This window comes from Littorina saxatilis, linkage group LG12, assembly GCF_037325665.1.
Source record: "Littorina saxatilis isolate snail1 linkage group LG12, US_GU_Lsax_2.0, whole genome shotgun sequence".
Lineage (NCBI taxonomy): Eukaryota > Metazoa > Mollusca > Gastropoda > Littorinimorpha > Littorinidae > Littorina > Littorina saxatilis.
In genome coordinates this window covers 77,132,278-77,151,834 of record NC_090256.1, presented here as the reverse complement: position 1 = coordinate 77,151,834, position 19,557 = coordinate 77,132,278, and the positions used below count along the sequence as shown (strand labels likewise).

The following is a 19,557-nucleotide window of genomic DNA, read 5'->3' as shown; positions in this document are numbered from 1 at the left end:
ATGTTACAGGCAGTAACAGTAACTGTCCTCGTGTTGACTTGTTCACCTGTTAACGATAGCACATTAATGATGTTACAGGCAGTAAACAAGTAACTGCCCCTCGTGTTGACTTGCAAGCCCATTTGCAGAAAGAAGATCAACTGTTTTCCAGTGGCATTAAAAGTAACTGTCCTCGCGTTGACTTTAATGCCCATTATAATACTACGTGTAGCAGACACATAGCTTCACAGGCAATAACAAGTAACTGTCCTCATGTTGACTTGCATGATAGCCTCTGAGTGATAGCACAGTGATGATGTTACAAGTAGTAACAAGTAGCTTTCCTCGTGTTGACTTGTTCTGTTATCGACAGCACACTAATGATTTTACAGGTAATCAAAAGTAACTGTCCTCATGTTGACTTTTCCCCTATTAGCGAAGCATACTAATGATGTTACAGGTAATAACAACTGTCCTCGTGTTGACTTGTTCACCTGTTAATGACATTGACAGCACATTAACAATGTAATGATGTAACGATGTTATAGGTAATAACAAGTAACTGTCCTCGTGTTGACTTGTTCACCCGTTATCGACAGAACACTAATTATGTTACAGGTAATCACAAATAACTGTCCTCGTGTTGTTTTGTACACCTATTAGCCCTCAGCTAGTTTTAAATGATAGCACATCAATGATTTGACCACTAATAACCAGCATCTAGTAACTTGTATAACCGTTTTACTAGTAACAATGTACTCGCTTCATGTTCAGTCACATGATCAGTTTAATCTGTTTTCGGTTTTGACCATGCTCCAATGAACTTCAGTGGAGCACAATGACAATGAGCTTATTTCAATGACAATGAGCTTATTTCAATGACAATGAGCTTATTTCAATGGACAATGAGCTTATTTCAATGACAATGAGCTTATTTCAATGGACAATGAGCTTATTTCAATGACAATGAGCTTATTTCAATGGACAATGAGCTTATTTCAATGGACAATGAGCTTATTTCAATGACAATGAGCTTATTTCAATGACAATGAGCTTATTTCAATGACAATGAGCTTATTTCAATGACAATGAGCTTATTTCAATGACAATGAGCTTATTTCAATGAATTTTTTGTTTGAATCACAGAAAAGGAAGACCAAGCAAGAAAAAGAATAGAAACAATGATGACAACCCCTAGTGCTATAGGCATAGCCTAGCTCACAACACAAGCAAAATCCTCTCCAAGCTTACATGATAATAAAGTAACACAAGGTCCTGACTAAACCTAGTGAACGTTGGTCTACCTATGCCAAGAAATAAATGTTTTTCAAAAGCTACATGACAATGTCCCACAGCTTTAAGGTGTGCGTACATAGTACTGCTCACTACGCTAAACTACAAGGGTTAACAGCTTTCGAGTATGTGTACAAAGTACTCACAAACTACAAAGTATTAACAACTTAGGTTTACCACAGATAATATCCTCTTAAAATGCTGAAACTAATCCACCAATTTTTCATCACATTTGACCTTTCTTCAAGTAATATACCCACAATGTTACCTTTTTGTCCTACATTTAGTTGATGGTTTAAACTGGTAGACCACAATTTTTTTTTATTTATGTGTTTTAAATCTCGAGCTTGGTTATGAAAATGAATGACTTTAATGTTGAATGCAACCAGTATTCCTTGTAGTTAGGGGGGATGGTTTTTTTTGGGTGAGATGAGGGGGTGGGGGGTGCACAATAACTTAGAAGCGAGACTGAAATTGGCCTGAAATAAATTATTACTGAACACCTACAAGGATAAATGTCAAACAATGACAGAAAATATTACTAAAATGACAATGGACTAATGCAGTCCCAAAACTCAATAATCAGGTTCATCCCACCCCTATCTTTAATCTCATCTTAAGTCCAAAATAATTTAAAAATAATTGAATAATCAATAATACAAAAATATAGTTCAGTTGGCTGGCATTTTGTAATGAAAGCCTTCTTTGTTCCAAAGCAAAATCTAACCATGAAACAGCAAATGAAAAAAAACCCCACAAAATAAATTCAGGAACACGTGCAAAAAAAAAGATTACTTGCCATGACCCTTTATCTAAATGTGCTGAGTAAAAAAGGAAACATTCAAGCTTCAGTTGCACTGAAAGCGAAATTTCTAAATGCCAGGGGTAACTCCCCCTAACCCGGTTATCCAAGACGACCGTCATCATCGCAAGTTGGTGTACATGTAGTAGTCAGCTCCTGCCTGTCTTGCAGCACAGAGCCATGTGGTTTCTGCAGGCTTCCCCCACCACAGTAGTCTCCCATCTAACATCTTTCTGCAGAGTAGTCTCCCATTCACATCAGAGTTGTCTCTCATCCACCGTCTTGTATCATCAGAGTAGTCTTCCATCCAGCATCCTATGGGCGTGTCAACAACTGGGCTGCCATGTCAGCGTCAATTCCGCTACTCAGTCCTTTACAAAAACAAAGGAAGCAAACAGAAAATTGACAGCGTTAGACTGTATACCATGAAATTCAGATAATTAACAAGTCCTCAGTCAGTCAGTGGCAGCAGTGGTCAATTTAGGGTCATGGTTTTTAATACGCTACCAAGGACTATACACAGACATCAACTTAACTTTTGACAGTAATGAGTGAGGACATTTTCAAATTTCATTTTAGTTTAAACAACAGAAAACATAACTAAATTAGCACAGAAAAGGGACAGAATTGATCCACACAATGACACAATTTCTTATTTATTATGTTAACTTTAGTTAGTATTCTAAGCATCAGTCACATTTCTAAGACACACAAAAACGCCACTCAGCACCAAAACATAACCCAAAGATTAAAGAAGAAAACTCGGTACTCACTTTTTCTCAGCTTCACTGTTGATAAAGAATGTTATTCAATGTATTTTCACTCATGGAATATATAAAGTTAACATCCCTGCCGATGTATGGTAATGGCATGACAGTTGACATCCATGTCTAGACAGTGCATAAGAATAGGACACCGGACCCAAAGAAAATGGTTGTGTCCGATGAGGGTCAGCGACGAGGGTCAGTAGGTCTTTTTCCTTGTTGTTGTTTTTCTAAAAGAAGGTTTTATTAATTGTTTTTTTAATGAAGTTTGTTGTTTTTTATTCACACAGGCACCTGGCTTTTTATTGCCTCAAAATTGTGCAAGCTGTGTCCTCTGAATGTCGGGAAAGAGAAACTTTCCTTGTAAAGCCTGCAAAATGGAGTTTTGTCATTTTCAAATAATTTTTTTCAAGGGCAAAAAATAGTTCTAGGGTCAGAAGGAAAATATAGGGTCTGTTGGAGAACCAGAAACATTTATTTTTCATCTTGGCCGTATGTACTGTCTGGATGGGGATGTGACCTATACAAAGACAGCATGCTGAGAACTATTACCAAAGACTATGTATTCTCATTCACACGTCTAGTCATGGATTTCATGTCATACGAGCTAGCTGGGTTGTAAACTTTGTCTTATATCCCATAAGTGAAACATGGCTTTTATCAATAAATCACCGAAAAAGGAAGCCTGGATTACAGACTTCATTTCTTTTCTGACAAAACGGAAGGATTGACAAGTTTTCACAGGTCAGAAATCCCGGCAACAGGAGACCAGTTTCCAATGTTCACGCATTTCTCTATCTAGTCTATCTAGTGTTCAATTACAAGAAATACATACAAAGCATAATTATATGAAATGAAAATGAAATGGTAAGCAGCTGGTTGTGAAGGGGTGTGAGAGAGTGACGGACAGACAGACAATTAGAGAAGCGAAAATGTTTTTCATGAGTTTCTGTACACCAAGGGAAGAAACCTGACATGAATGTTTTCACCCTATGATTACCTCCCTTGCACCTAACACATGTTGATGAAGCGATCCTTTTAACACACGGCGATTCCAGTCAATTTACTCCTTTTGTTTAAAGATAAGATGCATCTAAAACTGATAGAATCGTAAATGCACACTGAAATGACTTTCTTTCTTACAGACAAAGTAATATGAACAAAATCTGCATCTATCTAATTTTTAATTTACATTCATTCTGACATCTCACTGACCTCCTCCCTCCTGCCACGATCTTAATGGCATGGCTGTGAACGTTAACACCATTCAGTGATTCACATTACCCATCCTACCCTACTCAAGGCATGGCTGTGAACGTTAACACTATTCAGTGAATTACATTACCCATCCTACCCCACTCAAGGCATGGCTGTGAACGCTAACACCATTCAGTGATTCCTATTACCCATCCTACCCTACTCAAGGCATGGCTGTGAACGTTAACACCAATCAGTGATTCACATTACCCATCCTACCCTACTCAAGGCATGGCTGTGAACGTTAACACCACACAGTGATTCACATTACCCATCCTACCCTCCTCAAGGCACGGCTGTGAACGTGAACACCACACAGTGATTCACATTACCCATCCTACCCTACTCAAGGCACGGCTGTGAACGTTAACACCACACAGTGATTCACATTACCCATCCTACCCTACTCAAGGCATGGCTGTGAACGTCAACACCACACAGTGATTCACACTAGGCCTGGCTGATATCACATGCTCACCTGAGTGGGGACACAGCATGAACATTGACACCGTTCACGTTTCCGACAGGCACACTGGCTGAGAGGTAGCCGCAATCGTCTTTACTGTGGCGGTGCGTCATGAGGAACTTGAAGAACTCGTAGACGGACCAGGAGATGGCCGTGGAGGGCATCTGGTAGACCACGCGTGCCTGCAGGCCTCGGAAGAAGCCCTGAAAGCCGCGGAACTCGAACACCGTTCTGAAGGCCGCGGCCATTCCGTTGATGTAGGAGAGGTGTGTGCGGGCGCAGGCCTCCTGCGTGTTCAGCAGAGTCTTACACACGTCGAGAGGCATCGTCACGATCGCAGCCACCGCCCCCGCCACACCCCCAGACAACATGTGGCTACTCGGGTTGTAGCCCCGCTCGTTGTTGAGAAAGTCTTGCATGGCCTCGTAGGTGACGAACTGGATTGCCTGGAAGGGGACGTTCATGACCAGCTGTGTGCTGTAGCTGCGGTAGAACGCCCACACGCCCTCCTTGCGCACTATGCTGCGTGCGCACTGCAGGCAAGTCGTGTAGCTGCTGCCGAAAACCTGCATGCGCTGTTTTACCACTGCCTCCCCACGAGTTGAAAAACGGGCAGGATACACGAACCAACAAAGCCATGCAGGTGTACAACGCAGTCGGTCAGAAGGAGAAATGGGCGACATTCCAGTAAAGCAGCAGGAACAAGAAAGCAAGATGCAGGAGCAGTGAGTAGACAGGTATGGTGTAGACCCATGTGATGCCAGAAACACCACGACAGGTGCATTAGGGGTAGATCCATTAGACAGCAGAACCAGCATTCGTCAGCAAAAGGGAGAGCAGCACATGAAAAGACACAAAGAGAACAAGTGAACATCCTTGACGACATCTGACAACTTCATACAATCCCAATCAACAACAACTGAACAAGTGAACAGATTAACATCACTCTAAATCTTACATCTAATGCCTTCATTCAATCAATGTTCTCCTGGTGCACTAAGCTTCATGCACTCATGTCTAGCCCTTTCAATAATTTCCACATACTAAAATCCCACACTGTAAAAGTTCAAGAGTTTCACAGATTTCAAACTGTGATAAGCAGCTCTCCCAAGGGATGATCAGAATGACTGCCATCCAGTATAGTATCCAAATCAACAACAACAACAAACTACAACAGCTACACTGTTTCAACTATTGAACAGAAACTCTTCAGCATGAAATAGGGATACTCTGTGCGCACATATATATATGTCTCTCTGCTAGTCTGTGTATGGGTGTTTGTGTGCTCGTATGTGTCTGTGTGAGTGTATGAATATGCTAGTAGCTACTAACCGTCAGCAGGGTTCATGACAGCATCGTGAAGCAGGGTAGCTGTGCAACCAGCAATACCTGAAAAATTAAAAACACAAACATATGAGAGCACCCCATTGAGTGCATGTTGGCATTGGAAAAAATCTCTGGTTATGATAACCTAAACCAGGCCAACTCTATGCTATGCTGCTTAAGCTATCAATATCACTGTTTTACATTTGAGACAGTGACAAAAAGTCAGGTGTCATGTCTACTGTCCCGAATGACACATGATTGCTGACATTTCACCATTGCCAAAAGAATAAACAAATAAGAAATAGGTAGAAAATAGAACAAAAACAGATTTATATAATGAAAAATGTACTGGTGACGTCACTTGGGACATACTGACATGAAAACGTCACCTTTTGTCATTGTCTCGTTTGTCTGAAAAGGGTCCAAAGATACCTGTCAAGTACTTTTGGCCTCTGACCATAGTAAATGGCATAAGAAACCATAGTTGGGCATCAAAAACCATAGTTAATGCGTGGATCAGGATGTGGTTAAACGCACAAATTCAACTTCTCATGCATACACACTAAACCAATCAGATTGTTTTTCGCAAACTAAAAGTAAAACACATAAATTCCTTTCTACACAAACTGCTCTTTATTTACCACTACATGTAATACATTTACACTGCACTCTTGTTCGTTCATTTTTTTTCTCACTTGTCACTTGTGTTCTTTGTTGTATTCATCTGTGCAAATCTTTGCTTTGTCAATCATGCTGCCAGTCACCTTAAAATCATGGCAGCATGCATCAGAGTTAATTTTGACCTGCAAGAAGGCAGTCAGTGTGTCAGCTCCCAGACTGTGATCCAGCACTTGAAGGTGTTGCAGGGTTTCACTGCCAAATGGAAATTTATTCAACATTTTCCGCACACAGGCCACGTAGAACTGGCGCACATCATGCCAGAACTTCTGTTGTGTGGCTGGTGCAAGCTCCTCCTCAGAAATGAATGAACGGCAGTCCATGCCAGCAAAAAATAAATAAATAAATAAAAATAAAAATGCTGAAAATGCGTATGGTTTGAGGTATACGACGTAGGACCCAAAAAACACTGAAAAACCTTAAGAATTACGCAGAATGCGTAGGACTTGACAGGTTAGTGGTATTATGTAGCATCCAGGGCGGCTGCAATAGCGCGGAGTGACCGGATCAGGCAACATCTGGTAAGGCCTAAAAAAAAAATAGGTGTGGTTACGGTAACCCGACCTACCCTATTTTTTGGGGCCGACCCTATAACTTTTTATTACATTTGTCAAAAAAAACCACCAAAAAAACAAGTAAACGAGTGCAGAAAACGCAATGAAAGCGAAAGCGCCCGAGTCGCACACTTATTTCCCTGTCAAGTAGGTTTAATTTGTACACATTAGAAAAAAAAGTAAAAAAAAAAAAAAAGAGATTGCCTACCTTCCTACCCTATTTTTTTTGGCTATGTTACCGTAACCACACCTATTATTTTTTATTTTTTATTTTTTTATCTGGTAAACGTTGTGTTGCGGGTGTGTGTTGCCGAAAAGGAATGAGCGGTGCATGGACATTATCTTTCTCGTGTCTTTAGCTCTGCCTAGTCCACCACGACTGACAGCCGTTTGATTTTGAATTCAAATTTGGCAAGTGAATTTTTTTTTTGAAAGTACGTTATCCAGGACTTATTCTACACACTTTTTGGGGTGCATGTGTGGTGTACACCTTGAAATGTTTGCCTGACAAAAATGGTGCTTTTGAGTTTGGTATAGACAGAGTATTTTTTTGAAAATAATATTTCAAGTGAGAGCTCGTTTCCTGAAAAGGGTTGGACATTAGACTGAAGTGCCACGCGCCGCTCTGCTTTTATACCCGACCCTCGGCCTTTAACAGAACACAAGAATAGAAATGTCACCATGACTCTTACTATAAATAAAGCAACACAAGGAAGACCCACCACTACATGCAACAGCTGACATTCAACTGATTCACACAGAACACTCCCAATACTTTCTCCCACTCTTGTCAACCTCTTGCTCCCTACCGTTGGCTAAATGGTTGCCTTGCTGGTTCCCGCTGAGTCGTTTCTTCACTGCCTCGTAGCATGCGAAATACATAGCGTGAGCGGGTCCAGCTCCTACTGCCATGGCGCTAAACCCACGCATGGTGTTGCGTAGACCCTCGTAGCGGATGATCTTGTTGGCAGCGTCCAGCAGGCTGCGGTAGTCCGCTTTAGGGTCTGGTACCAACGTCTGCATTCTGGTCTGCAAACATAAATCATGAATTGCTGGTAATATTGTTTTGTATTGTGAATTGGTTATACTCTTAATCATGTTCACACTTAGTAGTGGTACAAACGTCTGCATTCTGGTCTGAAAACAGAAATCATGAAATGCTGTTAAGATTGTTCAATATTGTGAATTATGTTCACACTTGGTACTGGTACAAACGCCTGGATTCTGGTCTGCAAACAAAAGTTGTGAATTGCTGGTAAGATTGTTTAATATTGTTAATCATGTTCACACTTTGTAGTACATGGAGTACGAACGTCTGCATTCTGGTCTGCAAACAGAAATCATGAAGTGCTGGTAAGATTGTTTAATACTGTTAATCATGTTCACACTTAGTAGTGGTACAACTACAAACCTCTGCATTCTGGTCTGAAAACAGAAATCATGAAGTGCTGGTAAGATTGTTTAATATTACTTGTTAGCAGTAGTACCAACATGCGCATTCTGGTCTGCAAGCTGAGATCATGAATTGCTGGTAAGATTGCTCTCAAGCTCAAAACTGAATTCTCTCATTTTTGATGCTAGGTGTATTTCAGGGTCAGTGTGTTGACAGGGAGAGCCCCTGTAAGTGTAACCAGAACAAAACAGCTGTTACTCCAAAAATGTGTAACAGGTGTATGCCACAATCAGTGAGTTCCGTGTGTACTAGTTGAACAAATGAGTGTAGCATCATAACAATAACACCTGATATCTCATTCTGTGATTGTTGCACTAAAAGTGTCAATGTGGAAAAAGCAGACTCATATGAATCCAACATTGATGCTGTGATGGGGCCGTCACTATTTGCTGCGATTCAATCGTACAATTTGTTCCTCACGGCTCATGAGCCCGATCGCCCCGCATGATGATACCAGTCACATGCCACATGCACTGCGCCAGAGCAGACGACTTTAGGAGAAGCGGGTTCTGCTAACGTTCGAAACATCGCTCTCACCCTCCCTAACAAATACCTATTCAGTCCAAAGAGTAAAGCATATGGAAACTGTGAATATCGGTCAGTGTTCCTGTCTGTTCTTGACCACCCTTGATGCTTTACAGTGGAACTCCTCATTGAAGACCAGGGTTTGGTTTACTAGTTCGCCTTGCGCCATTGGCGCATACAATCTTAAAATGTCCCATTAGAATTCACTTTAGCGCCTCAAAGGGCGCACGTAGCTTACCGAAGAAAATAATGGCTATGAAAGCGGTGAGCAACAGAGTTTGGCTGTTAACGATTGGAAGAAACTTTGAAAGAAATGAACGGTCCAAAACACTGACTAAAAGGTTACCCTTGGTTCTATGATAAGGGACTTATGTTTAGTAATGTTATTGTCTAAAACTTCAAAACGCCAACATTCTGACAATTTTCGAACCACTAAAGTCAGTTAATTAACATGCAACTGACGTCTAGAGAAACAAGAAGGGCAAAGCCCATACGACTCACATGCTTGACCTTGACCTTTACATGACCTTGACCTTCAGCTAAACCTAGCAATGACATCATACACTAAGAACTGCTTTACACATTTTTCCTACCAAAATACATGTTTGTTTGTTTATTTGTTGCTTAATGTCCAGCCGACTACGCAGAGCCATATCAGGACGAGGAAGGGGGGGATGAAGGGGGCCACTTGTCAAGCGATTCCTGTTTACAAATGCACTAACCCATTACTTGTGTCCCAGCAGGCTTTAGTAAAACTAAATTAATACCTACTGGAAGATTACCAGTTTCCAGTATGTTAAAATAGGCTTAACCTATCTACTGCTGGACTTACATCAGAACACTAACAGATTAAACTATACATGAATCGCGAGACAAGCGGCAAGAGAAGAGATTTTTGGAAAAAATACAGGTGAATGAGCAAGAAGGCAGAAAAAAGAAAAGAATTCATGAAGAAAAAGAGAGCATGACAGGAAAGAGGAACCAAAAATCTACCTAACAGCAAACTAGAAAGCTCCTGCGGTTCCAAAAACAGGAGGGGCCTTTAATTTCATAACCGCAGTGCCCCACTGCGGGACCTTGATCATATGTGACCAAATGTGTCTCATGATGAAAGCATAACATGTGCCCCACATAATTTTTAAGTTTGAAACAGTTATCTTCCATAGTTCAGGGTCAAGGTCACTTCAAAATATGTATACAATCCAACTTTAAAGGACCCTTGCGACCTTGACCTTGAAGCAAGGTCAACCAAACTGGTGTCCAAAGATAGGGCTTACATTGCCCTGTATAGCATACATAGCTAAGGTTGCCATTCTCGATAACTTCAGAAAAAAATGCGAAAATGTGAAAAATGGTCGTTTTTAAGACAACAATTACGGCCCCTGTGACCTTGAACTTGAAGTGAGGTCAAGTTGCCGCACATGTTTTTTGAGATCTTGTAACCATACACCATCAGGCCACATCAGGTGTTGATAGACTTAATAGTGTCCAAGAAATATCCAACGTTAAAGTTTGACGGACGGACGGACGCCGGGACGGACGACTCGGGTGAGTACATAGACTCACTTTTGCTTCGCATGTGAGTCAAAGAGGATGCATCAGACGTCGCAAAGATGGCTAAAACCTGAAGCAAGGTACAAAAGCAGATTTCCACAAGAAAGAACAGACATTCAGTGTGACTTTAAAAGCACTTTTTTTTTGCTCTGCAAATAAAATCTGCCGATTTTGATATTATGTTCGCTAACGCATGCATCTGCTACCTATGTGGGCGCCTGATGCTAAACATTTAAAATGTAAACACGTGTCTCTGACATCAAAACACACACACAGTGACACACTCATTCACACACCACAATAACATGATACAGTGGGAAATTCTCAAATGGCACACTATTGCACCATTGTGCATTTTTGGACAAAAACTATTCCGAGCGACCTAAGCCTGCTTGGTTTTTCTTGCCTTCGACTATATCCCATCGTTGAGGAGAACAAAAGTCCCATTGTCTTTTTCTTCCAGACTGAACCCTTTGTGTCTATGCATCAAAATCATGCAATACTGTACTAGCAGAAGGATTAAAAACCACACACACACACATTCACATACTGCCTGTAATTGTAAATTGTTATGTTAACGTTATTAAGCTTATGTGTGTGGTTTTTACTAAATTAGTCCCTTGTAAGTTGTATTTGATATGTATAAATAACATGGAGTCAAAATTGATGTGAAGACTTGCGTTGACTCCTGCATCTGAAGATGCATGCCATAAGGAAGTAAGGGTGCACCAGTTAATGAGATATGACTGTTGAGTGTTCTCAGCAAGGGCGCGCACATCCCTCTATTGACTGTTCAGCAAGGGCGCGCACATCCCTCTATTGACTGTTCAGCAACCTTGGGTCCCGATCTGTGACATTACTGCACTATTGTCTGTGCACCACCAAATGTGTAACTCTCCTGTCTCTTGCCAAGACATCTGTGACATTCCTCTTTTTCTGTGACCTCTTGTCTTAGAGCCTGGTGTGCAGACCTTGACCTCTGAAGACTGAAGTGTTGACTAGTAGTACTGTAGTACTAGAAGATGTGTGACCTAGCCAGTTCAAGCATCCTCTGCACTTCAGATCATGAATGTTACTTGAGGTTGTTCTCACTGCTCTCTCAGTCTGACATAATCTTCTGTTGGTTCACAGTGGCAGAGGGAAGAGGGAAGAGAGAGAGAGAGAGAGAGAGAGAGAGAGAGAGAGAGAGAGAGAGAGAGAGAGAGAGAGAGAGAGAGAGAGAGAGAGAGAGAGAGAGACTTAGAACATTTTATTGACATAAAGGGTAAACATTTTAAGCCAAGGGCCTAATCTTACAACGTGCCCTTTCAGAGAGAGAACAAGAACAAGAACAAGAACAAGAACAATTCTTTATTTAACGAGGGTAATAGAGTAAGCAGTGATCTGCTTTTTTACATCTGGCCCTCGCCCTAAAGAGGGACTAGTCTAAAATTGCTAAAGAATAAGCAAGTAAAGAAAACTACTGCTACATGTTTATAATAAAATGAAAGTAAGAACATCAATTTACATACAATACATTGCTTAAATGAAAAATGTAAGTTCATGTGACATGAGTTAAGAATTATAGAGTTGATTGCACTGACGCAACAAAGCTGTGAATGCCATGCCCATTGACATACACTACATTCGAAAAAATCAGTGTATATAAAAATAGTAATACATTGTTAACAAGAAGAGCAAACGCTCGATCGAGTCACTTTCGCAGTTCTGAATATTATATGAGGCATCAGATGGACAGGAAGAAATTGCTATTCACAACACAATGAGTCACGTTCACATAAAATTTGAGCCCGGTCACTTTTATAGTTTCCGAGAAAAGCCCAACGTTAAGTTGTGTGTTGCCGAACAGAAAAGGCTAGTTATCTCCCTTGTTTTTCTGATAACGTTCGTAAAAGGCTACAGATGTAAATACTTTGATGTAAAGAATAATCCTACAAAGTTTCAATCACATCCGATGAACTTTGTCAAAGATATAAAATGTCTAATTTTTCCTTTGACGCTGACCTGTGACCTTGAAAAAGGTCAAAGGTCAACGAAACCATCGTTAAAGTGTAGAGGTCATTGGAGGTCACGACTAAACAAAATATGAGCCCGATCGCTTTGATAGTTTCCGAGAAAAGTCCAACGTTAAGGTGGTGTCTACGGACGGCCGGCCGGATGGCCGGCCGGCCGGACAGACTAACACTGACCGATTACATAGAGTCACTTTTTCTCAAGTGACTCAAAAAGCACCGGTTGTTGGTTTTAACAACCATTCTAGCGACAACAGAGAGAGAGAGAGAGAGACTCAGAGAGAGAGAGAGAGAGAGAGAGAGAGAGAGAGAGCGAGCATAAAACTAAAAGCTAGCATACTGCATACATGTTCTCATGCCCCTCTGTGCTAACTTACTGGCACACATTGCCTCTGCAAGACTTGACAATTCTATGCCTACAGAGAGAGTGAAAACATGACAATGCAACCTTCAAACTGCATATCTAGAACATGAGCAAAGAATAGTGTCTCCAGCTGCAACGCGAAAGAAAACACCTGTGTCAACAATGCGGCTGACCTGTAGAATGGTTCCAAGATGCAGTCTCCATTGTGCAATGCCATGCAGTGATGCACACTTTATATATTGCATGCACAGAACTGGCAATGCCACTCAGGTGACGAAGAGCAAGACAGGAACAAATATGCAGAGAGACACTCAGACAGAAACATCAAACCCAAAGTGGCATACATACTTTACATTATCCCAGCGAAGCTGGAGGTATCCCACGAACGCATACTGAGAGCGACTTGAGAAATTTTCATGCCGATAATACATGATAAAGAAGGAATCTTAGCGCCCTAACTCAGGCTACAGTTGGGGATGGAAGTTCACGAAAAATTAAGAACAGTTCTAAAATACGGTGGGTAGAATTTCCGAGACTACAGGAATCATGATCACGCAAGTAGACGACGTCACGTTGTTTTACGTCAATGCATCGTGACGTCATCCCCTCTCTCGGGCCTTTTTCTCGCGCGCGTGGTGCATATATATGTGTGCATGTTTAAGTGCATAAGAGTGTGTGTGTGTGTGTGTGTGTGTGTGTGTGCGTGCGTGCACGCGAGTATGTGTGCATGCATGTAAGAGAGAGAAAGAGAGAGTGTAACCTTAGGCCAAAAAAAAAAATAGGTCTGTTTACGGTAACATAGGCCAAAAAAATAGGGTCGGTAGGTCGGGATTTTTTTCCCCCAAAAAACCCCATATTTTTACGTTATTTTGCAAAAAAACCAAAAGATTTTTTTTCTCCCAAATGCCAAAAAAAAGTCTAGGGTCGCGCGAAAAAAATAGGGTCGGTCGGGTTACCGTAAACAGACTATTTTTTTTGTGTGCCTTATATCTTAGTGTGCGTGTGTGTGTCTATAAGGGAGAGAAGCAAAAAGAGAGAGCGTGCATGTATGTGTGTGTGTGTAACTGTAAGTGTGTGTGGGTGTCTCTCTGACTATGTAGATTTGAGTGTGTGCTTTGGGTGCACGGATGATGAGTGTGCAAGTTAGTGTGTGTGTGTGTTTACGTGTTTTTTCGCACTCGCGCATGTGTGTGTGTGAAGTTGTGTGTGTGTATGTGTATGTGCGTATTAGTATGTGTGTGTGTGTGCGCATGTGTGTGTGTGTGTGCGTAAGTATGTTAGTATACATGTCATGTATGTGAGTGTGTGCGTGTGTGTGTGAGGGAGAGAGAGAGACAGGGACAGAGAGAGAGACATTTTGTCCTTTGCGGTGGGTATGCTGTGCCTTGGCAATGCACTTCTACTTAATATTATAACGCAATCATGAGCTAAATCACTTAATTAGTAAGAGGTCGTGGTAGGGGGACTTGTAGGGGGACTGGGGGCTCGAGTTCGCGGGGGCGGCGTGGCCGAGGAATGGGGCGTGGTACCCTTATTCATTTATGGATTTACCACACAGAACACTTTTGATGGCTGTAAATTGTAATGTGAGTACCAGATGTTTGACTTCATTTTCATTATACACTTTCACCTGTTTTTGCAGTGTTTTGTGTTGTTTTATCTGCTGCAATGTATGTGTGTGTGTCCGAAAACTGTTTGTTTTGTGAAAAAAAATGTTCATTATATCAATATTTACAACAAAATTTTTTTTTTAAATCCTATTATTTTGATATCACATAATACTAGCCAAGGGTATTATAAAAAAAACCATGCCAAATATCTAAGAGATATCTCAATAAATGAAGGAGCAGTGAACAGATTAGTGAACCTACCTAAAAAAACTTAATTTGGGCCTGGCACACAGCAATACCAAAAGGCTATTATACTGTGGCAGTGAAGGGGTTAATTGTCACTTTAGTTTCATCACAACACAAGCACACACCTTCAAGACCTTGCATGCTGACTCTGCTCAGAGATCACGGATCAACATGTAAATAGTCTGGATTGGGTGCTAGACAGTTTTATACTTCCTAAGCAAAGCTGACGTACAGTGTATAAGCTTTCATGAGTGTTACACTTAATGACTTATTACAGAGGTGGGTCACTCTCCTGAAAACTGGTCAGATGTGTGACTTGAGTGCCCAAAAATAAAGTTAGTCAAAATTGAAATATTTTGGTGTGTTTGGTTTGTTTAACATCTCAACTTTCCAACACAAGGTTTTGAAAAGCAAGATAAACTTTTGGAAATGTTGTAATTTAAGATAATGTGTTGAAGGTTGCCTCGTCTCGCATGTAACACAGGACACCATTAGAGGCACATTTTTACTCTTATCATAAAAAATACAAGTGATTATCATGCAATTTCCAATGAGATACAATAGAAATTGCTTCATAGAAGTACCAGAAGTTTCAAAATATACCATACACTTACATAATGGGGGGATTACTATGAGGACGCCAGATCAACAATTTCCTCATTTACAGAAAACCTTTCCAGCAAGTGATCAGATATTGCTATCTGCAAAATTGTATGATTTAAAGAATCTCCATGAATACTTAAAACAGGAATATGGACATACTTTGAAAAATCTTGGTAATACAGATATTCATCAAATGACACAGAACGTCTCGCGTGTAACCATGGACACCGCAAACAAACACAGACACCAATATCAGTTAACCATGGGTTTATTTCAGTCAAAACGAAACAACTTTTTATTGAAATGTGTGTCTGCCACGTCTGTCAAGAGTTGGGACAGGCAGCACCTCAACTACTTCCTCAAACTTCACAAAAAATATCTCCTCCACAGCAGGCCACACAGACGATGATCCTTGTTTCCTAAGTAAACGGACAACCACCCCATTCCCATCCAGTGTGTCAATCTGTGGACAAACAAATGAACCTTTCTTAAAATAGAAAAATTAAAAATAGTAACTGAAAAGGTTTACATCATGAATTACTTGGAAATGTCTACCTCAGAAAAGCAGACAACTGAAGCTCTCCATTCATACCAACTAGGGGTAATTTGGTACTTGAAATACATGTATAAATGTAATTGATTCCATATGTAACCTGCACTTACCATGCCATGAAAAGACTTTGCTAGGAATGTCTGCACAAATCAGTATGGATACAGACAATTAAAAAAAATGACTGCATGCAAGCAAAGTCATTCCAGTATAATAAGATTAAGATTAATGAAAAACATGTTAAAACAATTATTTACAGTAGAAACGTACCGGTCTCTCTGATCTGCTCCTGGATCAGCATTGACTGGACTGGCAGAAAGGATAGGAGCATTAGCAGCATCCTGGCATCTGAAAAAAAAGTATGCAACAGTTGGAGTCAGATATTTTAATTGCTACCACAGCTTTACATCGCACATTGAGGTACATAACAGTGCATGTTACAACCGTCAAGATCCCAAGATACACGCGTACACATTGGAAATCAGAGTGGTTCTGTCCTGAACACATCCTCGTAACACAAAGAAACAACAGGTCGCGTAAGGTGAAATTACTACATTTAGTCATGTGGAACTCACAGAATGAAACTGAACGCACTGCATTTTTTAACAATGACCGCAGTGAAACTGACGAGCCTGTTTAGGGCGGTAGTGGTTTCGCTGTGCTGCATAGCACACTTTTCTGTGCCTCTCTTCGTTTGAACTTTCTGAGCGTGTTTTTAATCCAAACATATCATATCTATATGTTTTTGGAATCAGGAACCGACAAGGAATAAGATGGAATTGTTTTTAAATCGATTTCCGAAATTTAACTTTAATCATAATGTTTATATTTTTAATTTTCAGAGCTTGTTTTTAATCCGAATATAACATATTTATATGTTTTTGGATCAGAAAATGATGAAGAATAAAATGAACATAGTTTTGGATCGTTTTATAAAAAATAAAATTTTAATTACAATTCAGATTTTTAATGACCAAAGTCATTATAATTAATTTTTAAGCCTCCAAGCTGAAATGCAACACAAAGTCCGGCCTTCGTCGAAGATTGCTTTGCCAAAATTTCAATCAATTTGTTTTAAAAATGAGGGTGTGACAGTGCCGCTTCAACTTTTACAAAAAGCCGGATATGACATCATCAAAGACATTTATCCAAAAAAAGAAAAAAAACATCTGGGGATATCATGCCCAGGAACTCTCATGTAAAATTTCATAAAGATCGGTCCAGTAGTTTACTCTGAATCGCTCTACACACACACACGCACAGACACACACACACATATACACCACGACCCTCGTCTCGATTCCCCCTCTATGTTAAAAAATTTAGTCAAAACTTGACTAAATGTAAAAATGACTACAATCTGCTCCAGTGCAAATGAAAATGCCAGTATCTGTCATAATTTCTGCCCCGCACGCATCGCTGACACCGCATGCGGAAAGCAGCAATGGCGTCTGCTATACGAACGAGACAGCTCTGGCTATGATGAGAGATTCAAACGTTATTTCTTGAGATTCTCAACAAAACAAATGAACCTGAACCACATGATCTAATCTTCATTTAAAAAAATAGAAAATAAACTAACAAGAGGCGCAAAACAATCATAAAAAACGAAAACTTCTTTTCACGTTGGACTGTACCTAGATCTACTCTACCCATGAATTTGCCACTTGGTTGCGTTTTTCTGACAGAAAGGCATTTTTTTTGAATTCAGTTTGTAAACATGACAAAATCATATTAGTGGTTTAAGTTCTACACGTAAAATAGTAAAAATAGAGCCGTCGTAAAGCTCAAACTTACCTCAAAGGTTGTGATCACATGTACCGTCTCGCACGTCTGTCGTCAACTTTGGCGCGGACCCCGCAACAACAAAGTTTTCCTGCGTCTAACCGCGTGCTCGATTGTACGAAAACACGTTTGCACCGTGTAACCCCCACAGGGACTCCCTTATATTCATGCGCGAATGGGTTGAAAAATCGCAAGTTTGCCAGAAAATAGTTCGGCAATGTGCTCACACGTATCGCAAATTTTCGGACACCACTTGCAGATCTATCAGAACATCTCATTAAACTTGCTTTACAGACTCAACTTGAATCTCATTCAATCGCGAATAACGACATCGAATATTTTACTATGTCAGAGTAGAATTATCCATCCCCTGAAACAGTATGCACAAGTTATGTTTGGGCATGGCGTTGAAGCTAAAAATAGGACACCAGGCGTGACGTGCGAGACGATTGTTTCTACATGGTCAAATGCAACCAAGTTATTATCAAAAGATCGTTTGGGCGCATCGGGCGGGTGAAATCAAATTCATACACAGGAATTTGCAACAATTGTAGACAAATGTGTTATCAAATGGATAAATTTGAGGCATGTGTATGTGCAAAGATAGCATGTCACACTTTCGAATGGAAAAAAGTGGCGATTTCAGAGCTTCTGCAGTGCAAAGCAAATCACAGAATTTACAAACGCTTTAGTTCTTGTTCACACTGTTGCTCCAAATAACACTGAAGACAACAAAACACATAAAAATAAAGGAAAGTAATTATTTTGTTGTTTATTTAAATGTTTTTGTACGCTGTCCCGACTGACCAGTTTCCAGGAGAGTGACCCAGTACACTTGCAGCTAGTTATTTTGTCTAAACAGCATGTGTGTACACATGCATGTGTTTACATGCAACATGACATTGAATCAGCTGTTTTAGGCAAATTCTGGCACTAGGAGTCAAATAGTTGGTGTGCAGAATACTGACCATGAAACTTGCAAAGCCTACCCATGTGCAAATCATGATGACTAAACAAAATATTCAACCATCATGTAAACACCATGCAGTACTCGCTTGTGAGGCGTACACGTGTGCCGAGTTTATAAAACATGATCATTCAAGGAGGAAACTTGGTAAAAGCACGCGGTTTAAACCGCTAAGCTTGGAAGTTGTGTTCAAAAGGCTGTCACAATTTCACACTGATGGGGGTCACTCTCAAGTCTGATTGGGGCACCTCAAAGTTACAGACTTACCTTTACACAATCAACAGGGTACATCACGCTATGCTCCATGATTCCGGCTGCAGCTCCCGCTAACATGTGGGTTGTAACCGTGCTAGAAGGCGGTAGACTTTCATATGGATTGTCATCCTCCATATTGGTCGACCGTAAAACCGAACAACTACTTCAGGTCAGGTCTGGAATCGTCAAATACCTCGTTCTACGCCCGTATCCTCGTGCACCTCTACGGGGACACGACCACAACCGCCATGTTGGGACACTGAGCACTTTCAGCCAATCAGAGAAGTAGAACTATTGGACGGGTCCATTATGCGTTAAGGGTGTAACAAAATGATTGTTCATAATCGTTCATACACATACGTGTACAAATCATCGGGTTCTGCACGACTGAACTTGACCGATTGAGGAAAGGAACTTACGGATCTCATTATCATCGTCAGCTGAGTCAAAAGTAAAAAACCCAATGTTTTCTTGTACAGAATAGAAAAACAAGAACGCTGAAATACGTCACAGT

At 40.6% G+C, this 19,557-nt stretch overlaps 1 protein-coding gene and 1 long non-coding RNA gene across 3 annotated transcripts in view; both read right to left on the bottom strand.

Moving 5' to 3' along the window:
- The window catches only part of LOC138982823 (mitoferrin-2-like), a 28,646-nt gene extending 9,356 nt beyond the window's left edge, over positions 1-19,290 (bottom strand). The window contains exons 1-6 of one of the 2 annotated variants that reach the window (XM_070356176.1): positions 19,056-19,290; positions 7,929-8,148; positions 5,894-5,950; positions 4,574-5,147; positions 2,848-2,862; positions 47-2,445 (exon numbers count right to left, since the gene is read on the bottom strand). In XM_070356176.1, coding sequence (XP_070212277.1) covers positions 2,436-2,445; positions 2,848-2,862; positions 4,574-5,147; positions 5,894-5,950; positions 7,929-8,148; positions 19,056-19,178 — 999 coding nt within the window. In that variant the 5' untranslated portion in view covers positions 19,179-19,290 and the 3' untranslated portion in view covers positions 47-2,435. The remainder of the gene's footprint in view (positions 1-46; positions 2,446-2,847; positions 2,863-4,573; positions 5,148-5,893; positions 5,951-7,928; positions 8,149-19,055) is intronic. The other variant, XM_070356177.1, reaches the window with a different exon arrangement.
- LOC138982815 (uncharacterized) lies at positions 15,739-18,017 on the bottom strand. The gene is made up of 3 exons (XR_011460982.1): positions 17,834-18,017; positions 16,307-16,384; positions 15,739-15,949 (listed from the first exon to the last, which is right to left on the bottom strand). It is a non-coding gene; the product is annotated as an uncharacterized lncRNA (long non-coding RNA).
- Positions 19,291-19,557: the final 267 nt, after the last annotated feature.